The 16,239-nt window shown below is 42.5% G+C and overlaps 1 protein-coding gene across 1 annotated transcript in view; it reads left to right on the plus strand.

Annotated features, from left to right (window-relative positions):
- The window catches only part of LOC124613606 (ecdysone-induced protein 78C), a 212,750-nt gene that overhangs the window by 164,457 nt on the left and 32,054 nt on the right, over positions 1-16,239 (plus strand). The window contains exon 4 of the mRNA XM_047142320.1: positions 6,180-6,424. Within this exon, the coding sequence (XP_046998276.1) occupies positions 6,180-6,424 (245 nt within the window). The remainder of the gene's footprint in view (positions 1-6,179; positions 6,425-16,239) is intronic.

Genomic DNA, 16,239 nt, shown 5'->3' on the forward strand with positions numbered 1-16,239 from the left:
ATCACCGAGTGGTTCAGCATGACTCCGGTCCCCTATTAGAAAACATTGCTACATTTAAATCTACTCTCTACAAGAAATGACGGTCTCTCATTTTACTCATAATTCCAATAGAAGCATCTATGTATCAAGAAACCGAAATTTAAAAAAATGTCCATTTCCCATTTTTGAGGATTATCCCCTATGAGCAGTGGCGCCGACTTGGGGGGGGGGGGGGGGGCAAGGTACTTTGTACCCCCCCTTCCAATAGTTAAAAGCAGGGGGGCCTCGCCGCCCCCCCCCCCCCCACAATTTTTCAAACATGCTTTTCTCACCGCTCTCTCCCTCTTCCTCATCCTTTACTGGGAAATTTGTTAAAACTTGCACACACATTTTTGCGTAATAGTATGTAATGATTATGTAGGGAAAAATACCGATTTTACGAGCTATTGCGTATTCCTTTCTGCTACTCCTCCAACCTCTGCATATGACGAACTGTCGTGACAGGGTTTGTCCTCTGCATCTGTACTATATGCACACTTTTACTGTACGGAGGTATGCGGGGAACGAAAGCTCACCATGAGCTCGCAGTGCTTCGGCTGCTAGGACGAGCTCCACTTCCTCCCACAGCAACCTGCTGGCAGATTGTAAAAGAAACTAATGAGCAATAGTGACACCGAATTTGATGGCGATCGCTACAAGGACTAGGTAACACGTTAAAGACTCATTTTTGTAAATTCTATTGACAATCACTAGGTACAACACCACAGCACATCAGCTCCAGGGATTTTGCCGCCCCGCGCGAACATGTCAAGCGCCGCCCCCCCCCCCCCCCCTTTTTCGACATTGTCAACTTTCCCCACGATATATTTCATACATGGCGCCTTATTTTCACATATCACACTCATTCGTCTCTTTGTTGTGAATATGGCTTTAAGATCAAAGCAGCAAGTTAGTAATACGTTTACAGTGAAATACATTTTAAGCCATTTTTGTTGGAGGAAACGTTTCTTTCGTAAATCGGAACACACTTTTTCTGTACCATAGATAATTTTCAATTCCAGTAGTATCAGTGTCGTCCTAACCCCCGTCTGCTTCACGTCTGCGATGTAGTGAGCTACTTTAATTTAAGTATTAACTGTATTTTTCTTACTTGTCACTTCTTCTTCCGTGTGTTCTTGCTTTTAGGAAGCTTTAATTGTCGAGTGCTATTAATAGTGTTCCATAGATTTCGTGTTTGTTTTAATACAGTCAGAGAGAGTCCCTTTAGTCAACCACAGTGCCAGTAGTGCTAGTGTTTGTTTTCAATACAGTCCAGAGACAGGTATTGCTATTTTCATTGCTTTCTACAAGAAGTGGCTAGCAATCACAGTTTAGTCATAATCAGCCGCCTTTAGTGAATTAGCAGTCTAGTTAAAAGTTGATTAACTCTCTTCAGTAAATAGATTCCTTAGGATGGATAGGATGTGTGACTGCTGTGTACGGACGCAGGAGGAGCTGGCCACTGTTTGCGAACAGCTGAACGTGTTGATGGCCGCGGTCAGCCGGTTTCAGGCTGCTGCCTCGGAGTGTAGCGGCAGTGGGGAGTCTGGTGCGTCGCAAGGTACACCCCAGGTGTTACATGCTTCACCCACTGTCCCTGCTGTCGAGACATCTTCGCGGGTACCGGGCGCGGTTGGGCCACCCTCTCCCCAAGGGGAGTGGCGGGTACAGCGGCGTTCGCGGCGCACGAGGCGGAGGGTAAATGTGGAGGCTGGCCGTGTGGCATCGCCCGCTCTGCCTGTGAGTGGACATGTGGCTGCTGCTTCAGCAAGGTCCGAGCAGGCACACGGGGGGAGGGGCTTATTAGTTATTGGGAGCTCCAACGGTAGGCGGGTGATGGAGTCCCTTAGGGAAATAGCGGAAAGATCGGGGAAGAAGGCTAGTGTTCACTCTGTCTGCTTGCCGGGTGGTCTCATCCGAGATGTGGAGGAGGCCCTACCGGCGGCGATAGAGAGCACTGGGTGCACCCGACTGCAAATTGTTGCTCATGTCGGCACCAATGACTACTGCCGTCTGGGTTCAGAGGTCATCCTCAGTTCTTACAGGTGGTTGGCGGAATTGGTGACAGCGGAAAGCCTCGCTCGCGGGGTGCAATCAGAGCTAACAGGGAATAACAATATTAATGTGCTAATAGTAAACTGCAGGAGCGTCTATAGAAAGGTCCCAGAACTGCTCTCATTAATAAAACCAGATGTAAACAGTAATGAAATCCTAAACTCAGATTGGAATGTATACCGCAGAGACAGGCTGGACAGTGAAGGGGGAGGCGTGTTTATAGCGATAAGAAGTGCAATAGCATCGAAGGAAATTGAAGGAGATCCGAAATGTGAAATGATTTGGGTGAAGGTCACGGTTAAAGGAGGCTCAGACATGGTAATTGGATGTCTCTATAGGCCCCCTGGCTCAGCAGCTGTTGTGGCTGATCACCTGAAGGATAATTTGGAAAATATTTCGAGTACATTTCCCCACCATGTTATAGTTCTGGGTGGAGATTTTAATTTGCCGGATATAGACTGGGAGGCTCAAACGTTCATATCTGGTGGCAGGGACAAAGAATCCAGTGAAAAATTTTTTAAGTACTTTATCTGAAAACTACCTTGAGCAGTTAAACAGAAAACCGAATCGTGGCGATAACATATTAGACCTTCTGGTGACAAACAGACCCGAACTATTTGAAACAGTTAACGCAGAACTGGGAATCAGGTATCATAAAGCGGTTACGGCGTCGATGATTTCAGCCGTAAATAGAAATATTAAAGAAGGTAGGAAGATTTTTCTGTTTAGCAAAAGTGACAAAAAGCAGATTACAGAGTACCTGACGGCTCAACACAAAAGTTTTGTCTCAAGTAGAGATAGTGTTGAGGATCAGTGGACAAAGTTCAAAACCATCGTACAATATGCGTTAGATGAGTATGTGCCAAGCAAGATCGTAAGAGATGGAAAAGAGCCACCGTGGTACAACATCCGAGTTAGAAAACTGCTGCGGAAGCAAAGGGAACTTCACAGAAAACATAAACATAGCCAAAGCCTTGCAGACAAACAAAAATTACGCGAAGCGAAATGTAGTGTGAGGAGGGCTGTGCGAGAGGCGTTCAATGACTTCGAAAGTAAAGTTCTATGTACTGACTTGGCAGAAAATCCTAAGAAATTTTGGTCTTATGTCAAAGCGGTAGGTGGATCAAAACAAAATGTCCAGACACTCTGTGACCAAAATGGTACTGAAACAGAGGATGATAGACTAAAGGCCGAAATACTAAATGTCTTTTTCCAAAGTTGTTTCACAGAGGAAGACTGCACTGTAGTTCCTTCTCTAGATTGTCGCACAGATGACAAAATGGTAGATATCGAAATAGACGACAGAGGGATAGAGAAACAATTAAAATCGCTCAAAAGAGGAAAGGCCTCTGGACCTGATGGGATACGTCCACGAGACTCAGAGGGCCATTGACACGGGTTCACAGGTAGATGCCGTGTTTCTTGACTTCCACAAGGCGTTCGATACAGTTCCCCACAGTCGTTTAATGAACAAAGTAAGAGCATATGGACTATCAGACCAATTGTGTGATTGGATTGAGGAGTTCCTAGATAACAGAACGCAGCATGTCATTCTCAATGGAGACAAGTCTTCCGAAGTAAGAATGATTTCAGGTGTGCCGCAGGGGAGTGTCATAGGACCGTTGCTATTCACAATATACATAAATGACCTGGTGGATGACATCGGAAGATCAATGGAAAATTGTACTGAAATGCAGGAGGATCTGCAGCGAATTGACGCATGGTGCAGGGAATGGCAATTGAATCTCAATGTAGACAAGTGTAATGTGCTGCGAATACATAGAAAGATAGATCCCTCATCATTTAGCTACAAAATAGCAGGTTAGCAACTGAAAGCAGTTAATTCCATAAATTATCTGGGAGTACGCATTAGGAGTGATTTAAAATGGAATGATCATATAAAGTTGATCGTCGGTAAAGCAGATGCTAGACTGAGATTCATTGGAAGAATCCTAAGGAAATGCAATCCGGAAACAAAGGAAGTAGGTTACAGTACGCTTGTTCGCCCACTGCTTGAATACTGCTCAGCAGTGTGGGATCCGCACCAGACAGGGTTGATAGAAGAGATAGAGAAGATCCAACGGAGAGCAGCGCGCTTCGTTACAGGATCATTTAGTAATCGCGAAAGCGTTACGGAGATGATAGATGAATTCCAGTGGAAGACTGCAGGAGAGACGCTCAGTGGCTCGGTACGGGCTTTTGTTAAAGTTTCGAGAACATACCTTCACCGAAGAGTCAAGCAGTATATTGCTCCCTCCTACGTATATCTCGCGAAGAGACATGAGGATAAAATCAGAGAGATTAGAGCCCACACAGAAGCATACCGACAATCCTCCTTTCCACGAACAATATGAGACTGGAATAGAAGGGAGAACCGATAGAGGTACTCAGGGTACCCTTCGCCACACACCGTCAGGTGGCTTGCGGAGTATGGATGTAGATGTAGATGTTTGGCTTTAATGGATTTTTAATTTTGCTATGTGTGGAATTGTATAGTGGCGTTTTTTTTTTCGGTCGGGGTGGCCGAGCGGTTCTAGGCGCTACAGTCTAGAACCGCGCGACCGCTACAGCCGCAGGTTCGAATCCTGCCTCGGGCATGGATGTGTGTGATGTCCTTAGGTTAGTTAGGTTTAAGTAGTTCTAAGTTATAGGGGACTGATGACCTCAGAAGTTAAGTCCCACAGTACACAGAGCCATTTTTTTTTGGGGGGGGGGGGGGGTAATCAGTAGCTTATTCCTCGCAAACCACTTTGAAATCTTTTAATTTGTGACTTTTCAGCATACAGCCTAAGACCCTTTCTATATCAATCAATACACTGTGTCGTCTGCAAATAGGACTGCGGTTGGTCCCGGCGGAGGTTGGAGTCCCCCCTCGTGCTTGGGTGGGTGTGTTTGTCCTTAGGATAATTAAGGTTAAGTAGTGTGTAAGCTTAGGGACTGATGACCTTAGCAGTTAAGTCCCATAAGATTTCACACACATTTGAACATTTTGTTGCAAATAGGATTGGTTTGGAGTGTCGAGCATGTAGATGGAAACGCAAAGTTATCTGTCAAATCTACCGGGTGATCAAGAAGTCAGTATAAATTTGAAAACTGAATAAATCACGGAATAATGTAGATAGAGAGGTACAAATTGACACACATGTTTGGAATGACATGGGGTTTTAGTAGAACCAAAAAAATACAAAAGTTCAAAAAATGTCCGACAGATGGCGCTTCATCTGATCAGAATAGCAATAATTAGCATAACAAAGTAAGACAAAGCAAAGATGATGTTCTTTACAGTAAATGCTCAATATGTCCACCATCATTCCTCAGCAATAGCTGTAGCCGAGAAATGATGTTGTGAACAGCACTGTAAAGCATGTCCGGAGTTATGGTGAGCCATTGGCGTCGGATGTTGTCTTTCAGCATCCCTAGAGATGTCGGTCGATCACGATACACTTGCGACTTCAGGTAACCCCAAAACCAATAATCGCACGGACTGAGGTCTGGGGACCTGGGAGGCCAAGCATGATGAAAGTGGCGGCTGAGCGCACGATCATCACCAAACGACGCGCGCAAGAGATCTTTCACGCGTCTAGCAATCTGGGGTGGTTCTAATAAAACCCCATGTCATTCCACGCATGTGTGTCAATTTTTACCGCTCTATCTACCTTATTCCGTGGTTTATTAAGTTTTCAAATTTGCCGGCCGCTGGTGGCCGAGCGGTTCTGGCGCTACAGTCTGGAACCGCGCGACCGCTACGGTCGCAGGTTCGAATCCTGCCTCTGGCATGGATGTGTGTGTTGTCCTTAGGTTAGTTAGGTTTAAGTAGTTCTAAGTTCTAGGGGACTTATGACCTCAGCAGTTGAGTCCCATGGTGCTCAGAGCCCTTTGAACCATTTTTTTTTTTTTTTTTTCAAATTTATACTGACTTTTTGATCACCTGGTAGTACCTAATAAAATGATTCTTGCCCCTCCAAAAACTTTTTCAAGTTGGCGCCTCTGCCTATGAGGTTTTAGTAATAAGCGGTTTAGATAACAGACTGCGGAGAATCATGTAAGAGTGACTGACCTGTATTGGCTGTGATGGCGGTGACTGTAAGGGCTGTCGTGGTGTGCAGCGGTGCGGTATGGGCGCGTGCCGAAGAGGTCGCGCGAGCGCAGCGGCGAGGAGGCGGCGGCGACGCGCGTCGGCACGTCGGACGCCGAGCAGTCGGACGCGGAGAGCCGGCAGCTGGCCGTCTACGACGTCATCCTCACCGTGTCGCAGGCCTACCACGCCAACTGCGGCTACACCGAGGAGCAGACGCGCGCGCTCGTGCGGAAGCCGCTCGCCACGCAGCCGCACCTCGCAGCCGCCGCCGAGGTAAGGCGCAATGGCAAGCGCCACCCCGTGTGTGGCATCTCTTCTTTTCTTTCACTGCTGGTCATTAGTGCTGTAACAATGGGTTGTTGTTGCTGTGGTCTTCAGTCCAAAAACTGCTTCCATACAGCTCTCCATGCTTCTCTATCCTATGCAAGCCTTTTCGTCTCCAAATAACTACTGCAACCTACATCCATCTGAATCTGATTGCTGTATTCATCTCTTGGTCTCCTTCTACAACTTCCCCCCCCCCTCCTACTTTTACCCTCCAATAATACACTACTGGCCATTAAAATTGCTACACCACGAAGATGACAGGCTACAGACGCGAAATTTAACCGACAGGAAGAAGATGTGATATGCAAATGATTAGCTTTTCAGAACATTCACACAAGGTTGGCGCCGAGGATGACACCTACAACGTGCTGACATGAGGAAAGTTTCCAACCGATTTCTCATACACAAACAGCAGTTGACCGGCGTTGCCTGGTGAAACGTTGTTGTGATGCCTCGTGTAAAGAGGAGAAATGTGTACCATCACGTTTCCGACTTTGATAAAGGTCGCATTGTAGCCTATCGTGATTGCGGTTTATCGTATCGCGACACTGCTGCTCGCGTTGGTCGAGATCCAATGACTTTTAGCACAATATGGAATCGGTGGGTTCAGGAGGGTAATACGGAATTCCGTGCTAGATCCCAACGGCCTCGTATCACTAGCAGTCGAATTGACAGGCATCTTATCAGCATGGCTGTAACGAATCGTGCAGCCACGTCTCGATCCCTGAGTCAAGAGATGGGGACGTTTGCAAGACAACAACCATCTGCACGAACAGTTCGGCGACGTTTGCAGCTTCATGGACTATCAGCTCGGAGACCATGGCTGCGGTTACCCTTGACACTGCATCACAGACAGGAACGCCTGCGATGATGTACTCAACGACGAACCTGGGTTCACGAATGGCAAAACGTAATTTTTTCGGATAAATTCAGGTTCTGTTTACAGCATCATGAGGATCGCATCTGTGTTTGGCGACATCACGGTGAACGTACATTGGAAGCATGTATTCATCGTCGCGATACTGGCGTATCACCCGGCGTGAGGGTATGGGGTGTCATTGGTTACACGTCTCGGTCACCCCTTGTTCGCATTGACGGCACTTTGAACAATGGGCGTTGCATTTCAGATGTGTTACGACCCGTGGCTCCACCCTTCATTCGATCCCTGTGAAACCCTACATTTCAGCAGGATAATCCCCGACCGCATGTTGCAGGTCCTGTACGGGCCTTTCTGGATACAGAAAATGTTCGATTGCTGCCCTGGCCAGCACGTTCTCCAGATCTCTCACCAACTGAAAACGTCTGGTCAATGGTGGCCGAGCAACTGGCTCGTCACAATACGCCAGTCACTACTCTTGATGAACTGTGGTATCGTGTAGAAGCTGCATGGGCAGCTGTACCTGTACACGCCATCCAAGCCCTGTTTGACTCAATGCCCAGGCCTATCAAGGCCGCTATTACGGCCAGAGGTGGTTGTTACGGGTACTGACTTCTCAGGATGTATGCACCCAAATTGCGTGAAAATGTAATCACATGTCAGTTCTAGTATAATATATTTGTCCAATGTATACCCGTTTATCATCTGGCAATTTTAATGGCCATTAGTGTAAATTGATAATCCCTTGACGTCTCAGAATGTGTCCTATCAATCAAACTCTTCTTTTAGTCAAGTTGAGCAACAATTTTTTTGTCTCCCCAATTCTGTTCAGTACCTCGTCATTAGTCACGTCTACCCATCTAATTTTCAGCACTCTTCTGTAGCACCACATTTCAAAAGCTTCTGATCTCTCCCTGTCTAAACTGTTTATCGTCCATGTTTCACTTTCTAACAACCCTACCACAACAAAGGTAAAATTTAATTATGATTGTAGTGTTGCTCACGCTGCTAAATATTGCATTTTCGGGCAACAACAAAGTTACATTAAGTGGCAGGTGTCATTAGAGCACAGTTAATAAAGTCATTTCATGAAATAATGGATAAACTAGGCACTCATCTTTTCGTGTTTCCCACGCTGGTCTCATTGTGAACTCGTGGCTCAATCGTCGAAAATCTAGGTGGTGGTGATTCCAAGCTCGGATGCAAAGAGGCCTAGGTGTTATTCTGCGATATTCAAAAGTTTTATAGATGTGTTTCATAAACCGTTCTTGAAGATTAAACTTTTGCAAGTTAGCACAATGGTGATGTGAGAAAGTAATCAACACTCCGAATTTAAGTTACACTTCTTTTTTATTACTTTTGTTGCAATATCACGTAACACACAAAACATCACTTCACAATATAAAACATACTTGAAAATATCTTCCTCGCTGTTAAAGTTCACATTTTTTAAACTGACTACAATTTGTGTCTTTTCAACATGACGACCAAGACTTGACTCTCTAATAACCACTTACGCGCCCAAAAATCAAAGTTACAAGTATGACAAAGATCGTAGTGACAAAAGAAAGAATACGCATAAGAATAATATCATTGCAATATAAACAAATCGATGTATCAGAGTACCTCTACATTAATGAAATCAAATCTGAATGTTGTCACAGAAATATGTTAACTATTCTACAAAAACACAGTAAAATATTACTGGTATCGAGAGGTTTAGGTGAGGTGCCGTAATGGTTACCTAATTCAAGTACCATTACAACTTCCATATATGCCTACAGTTCAGGCCAATACTTTTAGAAAAGACTTCCTAACACTGAAGTCTCTTTTCGATTTCAACAAATTTCTCTCCGTTAGAAACGCTTTTCTTACCACTGCCAGTTTTCATTTTATAGCCTCTCTACATCGGCCATCGTCAGTTATTTTTCTTCCCAAATAGCAAAACTTACCTACTTCTTTAATTGTCTCGTTTCCTAATCTAATTCCCTCGGCATCACCTGATTTAGTTCACCTGCATTCCATTTTCCTTGCCTTCCTTTTGTTGATGGTCTTCTTATATCCCCCTTTCAAGACACTGCCCATTCGGTTCAACTGCTCTTCCAAGTCTTTTGTTGTCTCTGACAGAACTACAATGTCATCAGCGAACCTCTAAAGGTGCTGCAGTCTGGAACCGCAAGACCGCTACGGTCGCAGGTTCGAATCCTGCCTCGGGCATGGATGTTTGTGATGTCCTTAGGTTAGTTAGGTTTAACTAGTTCTAAGTTCTAGGGCACTAATGACCTCAGCAGTTGAGTCCCATAGTGCTCAGAGCCATTTTTAAACCTCAAAGTTTTTATTTCCTCTTCCTGACCTTTAATTCCTACTCTAAATTTTTCTTCCATTCCCTTTAATGCTAGCTCAATGTACAGTTTGAGTAACATCGGGGATAAGCTGAAATCCAGTCTCACTGCTTTCTCAACCATTCCTTCCCTTTCTTGCCCCTCGACTCTTATAACTGCCGACTGGTTTCTGTGCAAGTTGTATATAGCCTTTTGCTTCCTGTATTTTATCCCTGCCACCTCCAGTCAACATTCTCAAGATCTTTCCCTATGTCTACAAATGCCATAAATGTAGGAAACTTCCTGGCAGATTAAAACTGTGTGCTGGACCGAGATTCGGGACCTTTGCCTTTCGCGGGCAAGTGCTATACCATCTGAGCTACCCAAGCACGACTCACGCCCCGTCCTCACAGCTTTACTTCCGCCAGTAACTCGTCTCCTACTTTCCAAACTCGGTCCGGCACACAGTTTTAATCTGCCAGTAAGTTTCATATCAGCGCACACTCTGGTGCATAGTGAAAATCTCATTCTACCATAAACGTAGGTTTGCCTTTCCTTAACCTACCTTCTAATACTGCCTCGCTTATTCCACTCTTCTGTGAAGAATTCGTGTCAGTATTCTGCAACCATGACTTATTACACTGATAGTTTGGTAATTTTCACATCCGTTAGCAACGGTTTCCTTTGCAATTGGAATTATTGCATTCTTCTTGAAGTCTAAGTGTATTTCGCCTGTCTCATACAACTTGCACACCAGGTGGAAGAGTTTCGTCGTGTCTGGCTCTCCCATTGCTATCATAAGTTCTGACGGAATATTATTTGCTCCAGGGGGCTTTTTCGATTTACGTCTTTCATTGCTCTGTTAAATTGTGCTCGCAGTATTGTATCTCCCATCTCAGCTTCATCTAAGTCTTCTTTCGTAACAGTTCCTTCAAGTTCATCACCCTTGTACAGACGCTGTATATACTCCTTCCACCTTTCCCTTCTTTGCTTACTACTGGTTCGCCGTCTGAGCACTTGATATTCAAACAGCTTCTTCTCTCTTCCCCAAAGGCCTCTTTAATTTTCTTCTTGGTGATATCTATTTTTCCCCTTGTGAAATATCCTTCTAAATCCTTACATTTGTCCTCTATCCATCCCTACTTACCCATTTTGTGCTTCCTGTCAGCTTAATTTCTTAGACGTTTGTGTTCCCTTTCGCCTACTTCATTTGCTACATTTTTTATATTTTCTCCTTTCATCAATTAAATTCAGTATACACAGGGTAGGAAAGCAAACCACGAAAATTTACCTGCTGTGCATATACAGTGTAGTAAGAAGAATAAGTTACACCATAGTCGACAAAAGACGGACGTATTTTAAACTGAATTTTGTTGTGATTTTTGACACTGGGGTGTTGTTCCATTGGGTTCAGGTTAGGAGAATAGACAGAGCAGTCCATTTCATGAAAGTTATTGTCCGCAGACAACTGCCTCACAGTTGCTGCCTTATGACAGGATGCTTTGTCATGCTGATGCAAACAATCATTTTCTCCAGACTGTTCCTCTACTGTACACAGTACACAATGATGTAAAATATGTTAATATTCTTTTGAATTTAGTGTTTTCTTAAACACAGTAAGGAGACCACACCCTAACTATGAAAAATACCTCCTCTGTACGTGACTGTTGGCACTGCACATGATGGCAGATAACGTTCTCGAGGCATCAGGCATTCTCCGAATCCAAATCATTCCTTCAGATTGCCATAGTTATAGCGTGATTCATTACCCCAATCACTTATTTCCAACCATTCACTATCCAATGATTGCTCTTTTCACCACCTTGTGCATCGCTTAACATTGACTACAGAAATAGTTGACTTACGAGGAGCTGCTCGACAGTTGTACCCAATCTTTACAACTACTTGCACACAAGTTTTTACAACCATTCTTTGCAATCAGTGATGTGCTTCAGCGAATTCTACTGAGTTGTTGTTTCTGTTTTATGTGCAATTTTTGAAACCATCTTCTTCAGGTGCTGCTAGTTTTTCTGGACCTGAACTTCAACAAGACTGTCAACTACTATTGGTCTTGTGTCACTGTATATAGCTAAGATCAATTACTGGCACCCACAATGCCCTTTGATGCTCTTTTGATATTCTGTGGAATGCAAATTGTTTCAACATTTTCTGCTCTTTGGATTTGATGGCTGGCAAAAATCTTAAGAAATTGAGTGCCGGTCCACAGGCATGTTTAAATTGAAACCACCATCCCTATTTATTAGGTTTTCTGATATCTTTATTTTGATAAACTTCTAAATTACACTCTCCGAGAAACTTGCCATTTGCACTACAGTATTGGTCACGATTGTATTTGAGTCAGCATTCAGCGACAACTGATTTGCTTGGTTCTTTAGTCAAGTGTGTTGCTGATGTTCCTGGCATCTCTCCTTGGCTGTTCTGATACTGCACCCCACGTGAGACACACAACTTTCACATTGAATGTGATACAAGTGAGCGAAATACACTGGATACCATGTTTCCATACGAGTCTGCCAATCTTTCTGGATATTAGGCTGGTATAAGGTAGATAAACGATTTTTGGCTTGTGTTCAGTCTCGACCTCTTTCTCAGATATTCTTGATTTTGACTGCTTTGTTCATTCAGCCTGACAATTTCAGTACCCATTTCCTTGCAACACTATTTGTGAGTGTTCTAGGTCTTTGGCAACGCTCTCCTTGTACGAAAGTGTTCAAGCACTATAGACCAGAGTCTTTAGCTCCGAGTTTCTTTGTGATGTACGGTTATGATCAAGGCTTGGAGACAGAAGTCAGCGTGTGTAAATTTCCTATATAAACTGTGACCTTGTCTTGGCCTTTTGTGCAAGTAATCAGATTTCTCTTTCTGGTGTGCAGACATTTTCATCTCCACTGATTTTGCTTGTGACCATGTTGTACTTTCAACTCAGTCCCAAAAATCTTCAGTTAGTGTAACTGACATCTATAGATGGAGATGAAGATACTCTTATGAAGTTATGTCTATCATTTGCCAAGCGTAATGAATTCTCTATCTTACAAGTACCAGGCAAATACAACTATGCACCTTGAAAATGTGACATGGAACAGTGTATATAATTAATTATAACCTAATAGGATGGAAATGGTTGCTTTTTATTCAAGCTTAGTTATGACTAGCTACACTGAAGTATCTTCATAAAACTCTGAGATCAGGTGATCTGGGATTTGCAAAAGCTCTTGATATTTTTAGAATTAGGTGTCATACGAGAGATCTCTACCAATGTGTCAGATATTTTGTAAGCCACCCTAGGGAATTCCAATGACAGAACATGTGCTTCGGTTACCTATGGGTATCTAGGCTCAATTCATTCTGCAGTTGCTACAGTTTACTGGATAAGAACTGACCTCTTGGGGAAGTTTCCCAAGTCATCATATTAAGATAAATGGATAATAGAGTGCACTGACTACCTCAACCATTACGCTGTCACCTGCACTGTCTCCATTGTTGAATATCTAGAAATTGACAGATGGTTGGCTCTGACACACTGTGTAAGAACTGTGAATGTTGTAATGCCAAAGATTGATCTGTAACATACCAATTTGGACAAAACTTGCCAGATGTCACCTATGAGGTTGAGGATGGAGACATTACCTTGAGGATACAAAATCACAAAGACAGTGTCCGTGCCCTACGTGTGAAGCCTGTAGTAATATACACCACTCTACAGGAGTGAGTCATACCTCTACATCTTCTTATTGATGAATGATACCAAAACACAAGTAATCTGTATAGTACAGTAAGACAATAATAACATTAAATAACAAATGTATTATAAATGTGCATATATTGCGAGTTGGTTTCCTTTGTTCTGCATATGGTGAGCCATGTTCAGAGATGATATAAATTTTCAATGTGGGCCAAACGTCACTGTGACTTATCTACAGGAAATATCTGCTCACATGCAGCAATAAGTATTTGGTGGATCACTATCACACCATAAAGATGCACAGACTTCCCAAGAACTGTTATATCAACAACTGATACATGTTGAAATAGAAGATAGATGAACTTTTGAAACCGATATTGATCTTGTATGAAGAAGTGTTAACATATCCAATTATGGCAGGTGTTCAATAAGTAATTCAACACTTTTTTTCTCAACCAGTTTTGGCTGAAAAAATGCAGAATTTGTTGTGGGACATCATGGAATATTCATACTCCAGCCCCTACAGTTTCATGAAGTTCTGCTAGGTGGTGGCAGTATACATAGCCTTCAAAATGGCATCTGTATTGAAGGTCCACTCCAAGTGGAGAGCTGTCACTGAGTTTCTTTTGGTGGAAAACCAGAGCATTGTAGAAATTCACAGGCATTTGCACAATAATGGAGACCTGGCAGTGAACAAATGCATGGTGAGTTGAAGAGCGAGGGATGTGTCACCATCACAACGAGGTCATGCATGCCGTCCGACACACACACCCTCAGAAAATTGAAGAAACAAATTCAGCATGTTCATTGCCACAAAATTACAAACAAAGTTCTCCTTCTCCAAAAAAATTCATGGCCTCGCACCACTTCGCGCATCTGACAGCAACTCACAAAACTTAAGTGAACTGTTCCTCATCCATCTAAAGCCTATATACTGCATCTTTTCACTTCCATTTGTTTGGCCTAATGAAGGATGCACCCCATGGGGTGTGTATGTGGATGATGGGAAGGTTATTGCTGCAACAAGACGTTGGTACCAATGTTGACCAGTGAAGTGGTACTATGCAGGCATACAGGCCATTTCGATAAGGTGGTATAAGTCACTCCCATTGAACAGAGATTACATAGAAAAATAGCATTTTGTAGCCAAAACAGTGGAGAATGATATATGTATTGGAATCGTGAATAAAACCAATCAGAAAAAAATGTGTTGCATTATTTAATGAATGTCACTTGTAGTATGAGTTATCTGTGTATCTAAAGCTCAGGGAAATATATTACTTGTTAAATTGCAAATGGCATAGATAGTTTATTCCTAAAATATGGTGTAAATGAGAATATTATTATTATTATTATTATTATTATTTCTTTCTTGTCTCAGACATTATGTCTGGTTAAAAATGGAAGGTGACGCGGACCTTGATCAAGCGTGACTTCCTTTTAACTGTACAGTATATGTTACATTGCATTTAGGAACTTTCGGGTATTTGAACAAGTGTCAATAATTACAGATTTCTGTAGTTGTATATATAAGTTCGGATGTAGCAGTATTGCATTGATGTACTGGTGGATATTGTGTGGTATGACTCCTGTAGTTGATAGTATAATTGGTATAATGTCAACTTTATCCTGATGCCACATGTCCTTGACTTCCTCAGCCAGTTGGATGTATTTTTCAATTTTTTCTCCTGTTTTCTTTTGTATATTTGTTGTATTGGGTATGGATATTTCAATTAGTTGTGTTAATTTCTTCTTTTTATTGGTGAGTACGACGTCAGGTTTGTTATGTGGTGTTGTTTTATCTGTTATAATGGTTCTGTTCCAGTATAATTTGTATTCATCATTCTCCAGTACATTTTGTGGTGCATACTTGTATGTGGGAACGTGTTGTTTTATAAGTTTATGTTGTAAGGCAAGCTGTTGATGTATTATTTTTGCTACATTGTCATGTCTTATGGGGTATTCTGTATTTGCTAGTATTGTACATCCGCTTGTGATGTGATCTACTGTTTCTATTTGTTGTTTGCAAAGTCTGCATTTATCTGTTGTTGTATTGGGATCTTTAATAATATGCTTGCTGTAATATCTGGTGTTTATTGTTTGATCCTGTATTGCAATCATGAATCCTTCCATCTCACTGTATATATTGCCTTTTCTTAGCCATGTGTTGGATGCGTCTTGATCGATGTGTGACTGTGTTAGATGATACGGGTGCTTGCCATGTAGTGTTTTCTTTTTCCAATTTACTTTCTTCGTATCTGTTGATGTTATGTGATCTAACGGGTTGTAGAAGTGTTTATGAAATTGCAGTGGTGTAGCCGATGTATTTATATGAGTGATTGCTTTGTGTATTTTGCTAGTTTCTGCTCATTCTAGAAAGAATTTTCTTACATTGTCTACCTGTCCATAATGTAGGTTTTTTATATCGATAAATCCCCTTCCTCCTTCCTTTCTGCTTAATGTGAATCTTTCTGTTGCTGAATGTATGTGATGTATTCTATATTTGTGGCATTGTGATCGTGTAAGTGTATTGAGTGCTTCTAGGTCTGTGTTACTCCATTTCACTACTCCAAATGAGTAGGTCAATATTGGTATAGCATAAGGATTTATAGCTTTTGTCTTGTTTCTTGCTGTCAATTCTGTTTTCAGTATTTTTGTTAGCCTTTGTCTATATTTTTCTTTCAGTTCTTCTTTAATATTTGTATTACCTATTCCTATTTTTTGTCTGTATCCTAGATATTTATAGGCATCTGTTTTTTCCATCGCTTCTATGCAGTCGCTGTGGTTATCCAATATGTAATCTTCTTGTTTAGTGTGTTTTCCCTTGACTATGCTATTTCTCTTACATTTGTCTGTTCCA

Source organism: Schistocerca americana, chromosome 4 (assembly GCF_021461395.2).
Source record: "Schistocerca americana isolate TAMUIC-IGC-003095 chromosome 4, iqSchAmer2.1, whole genome shotgun sequence".
Taxonomy (NCBI): Eukaryota; Metazoa; Arthropoda; class Insecta; order Orthoptera; family Acrididae; genus Schistocerca; species Schistocerca americana.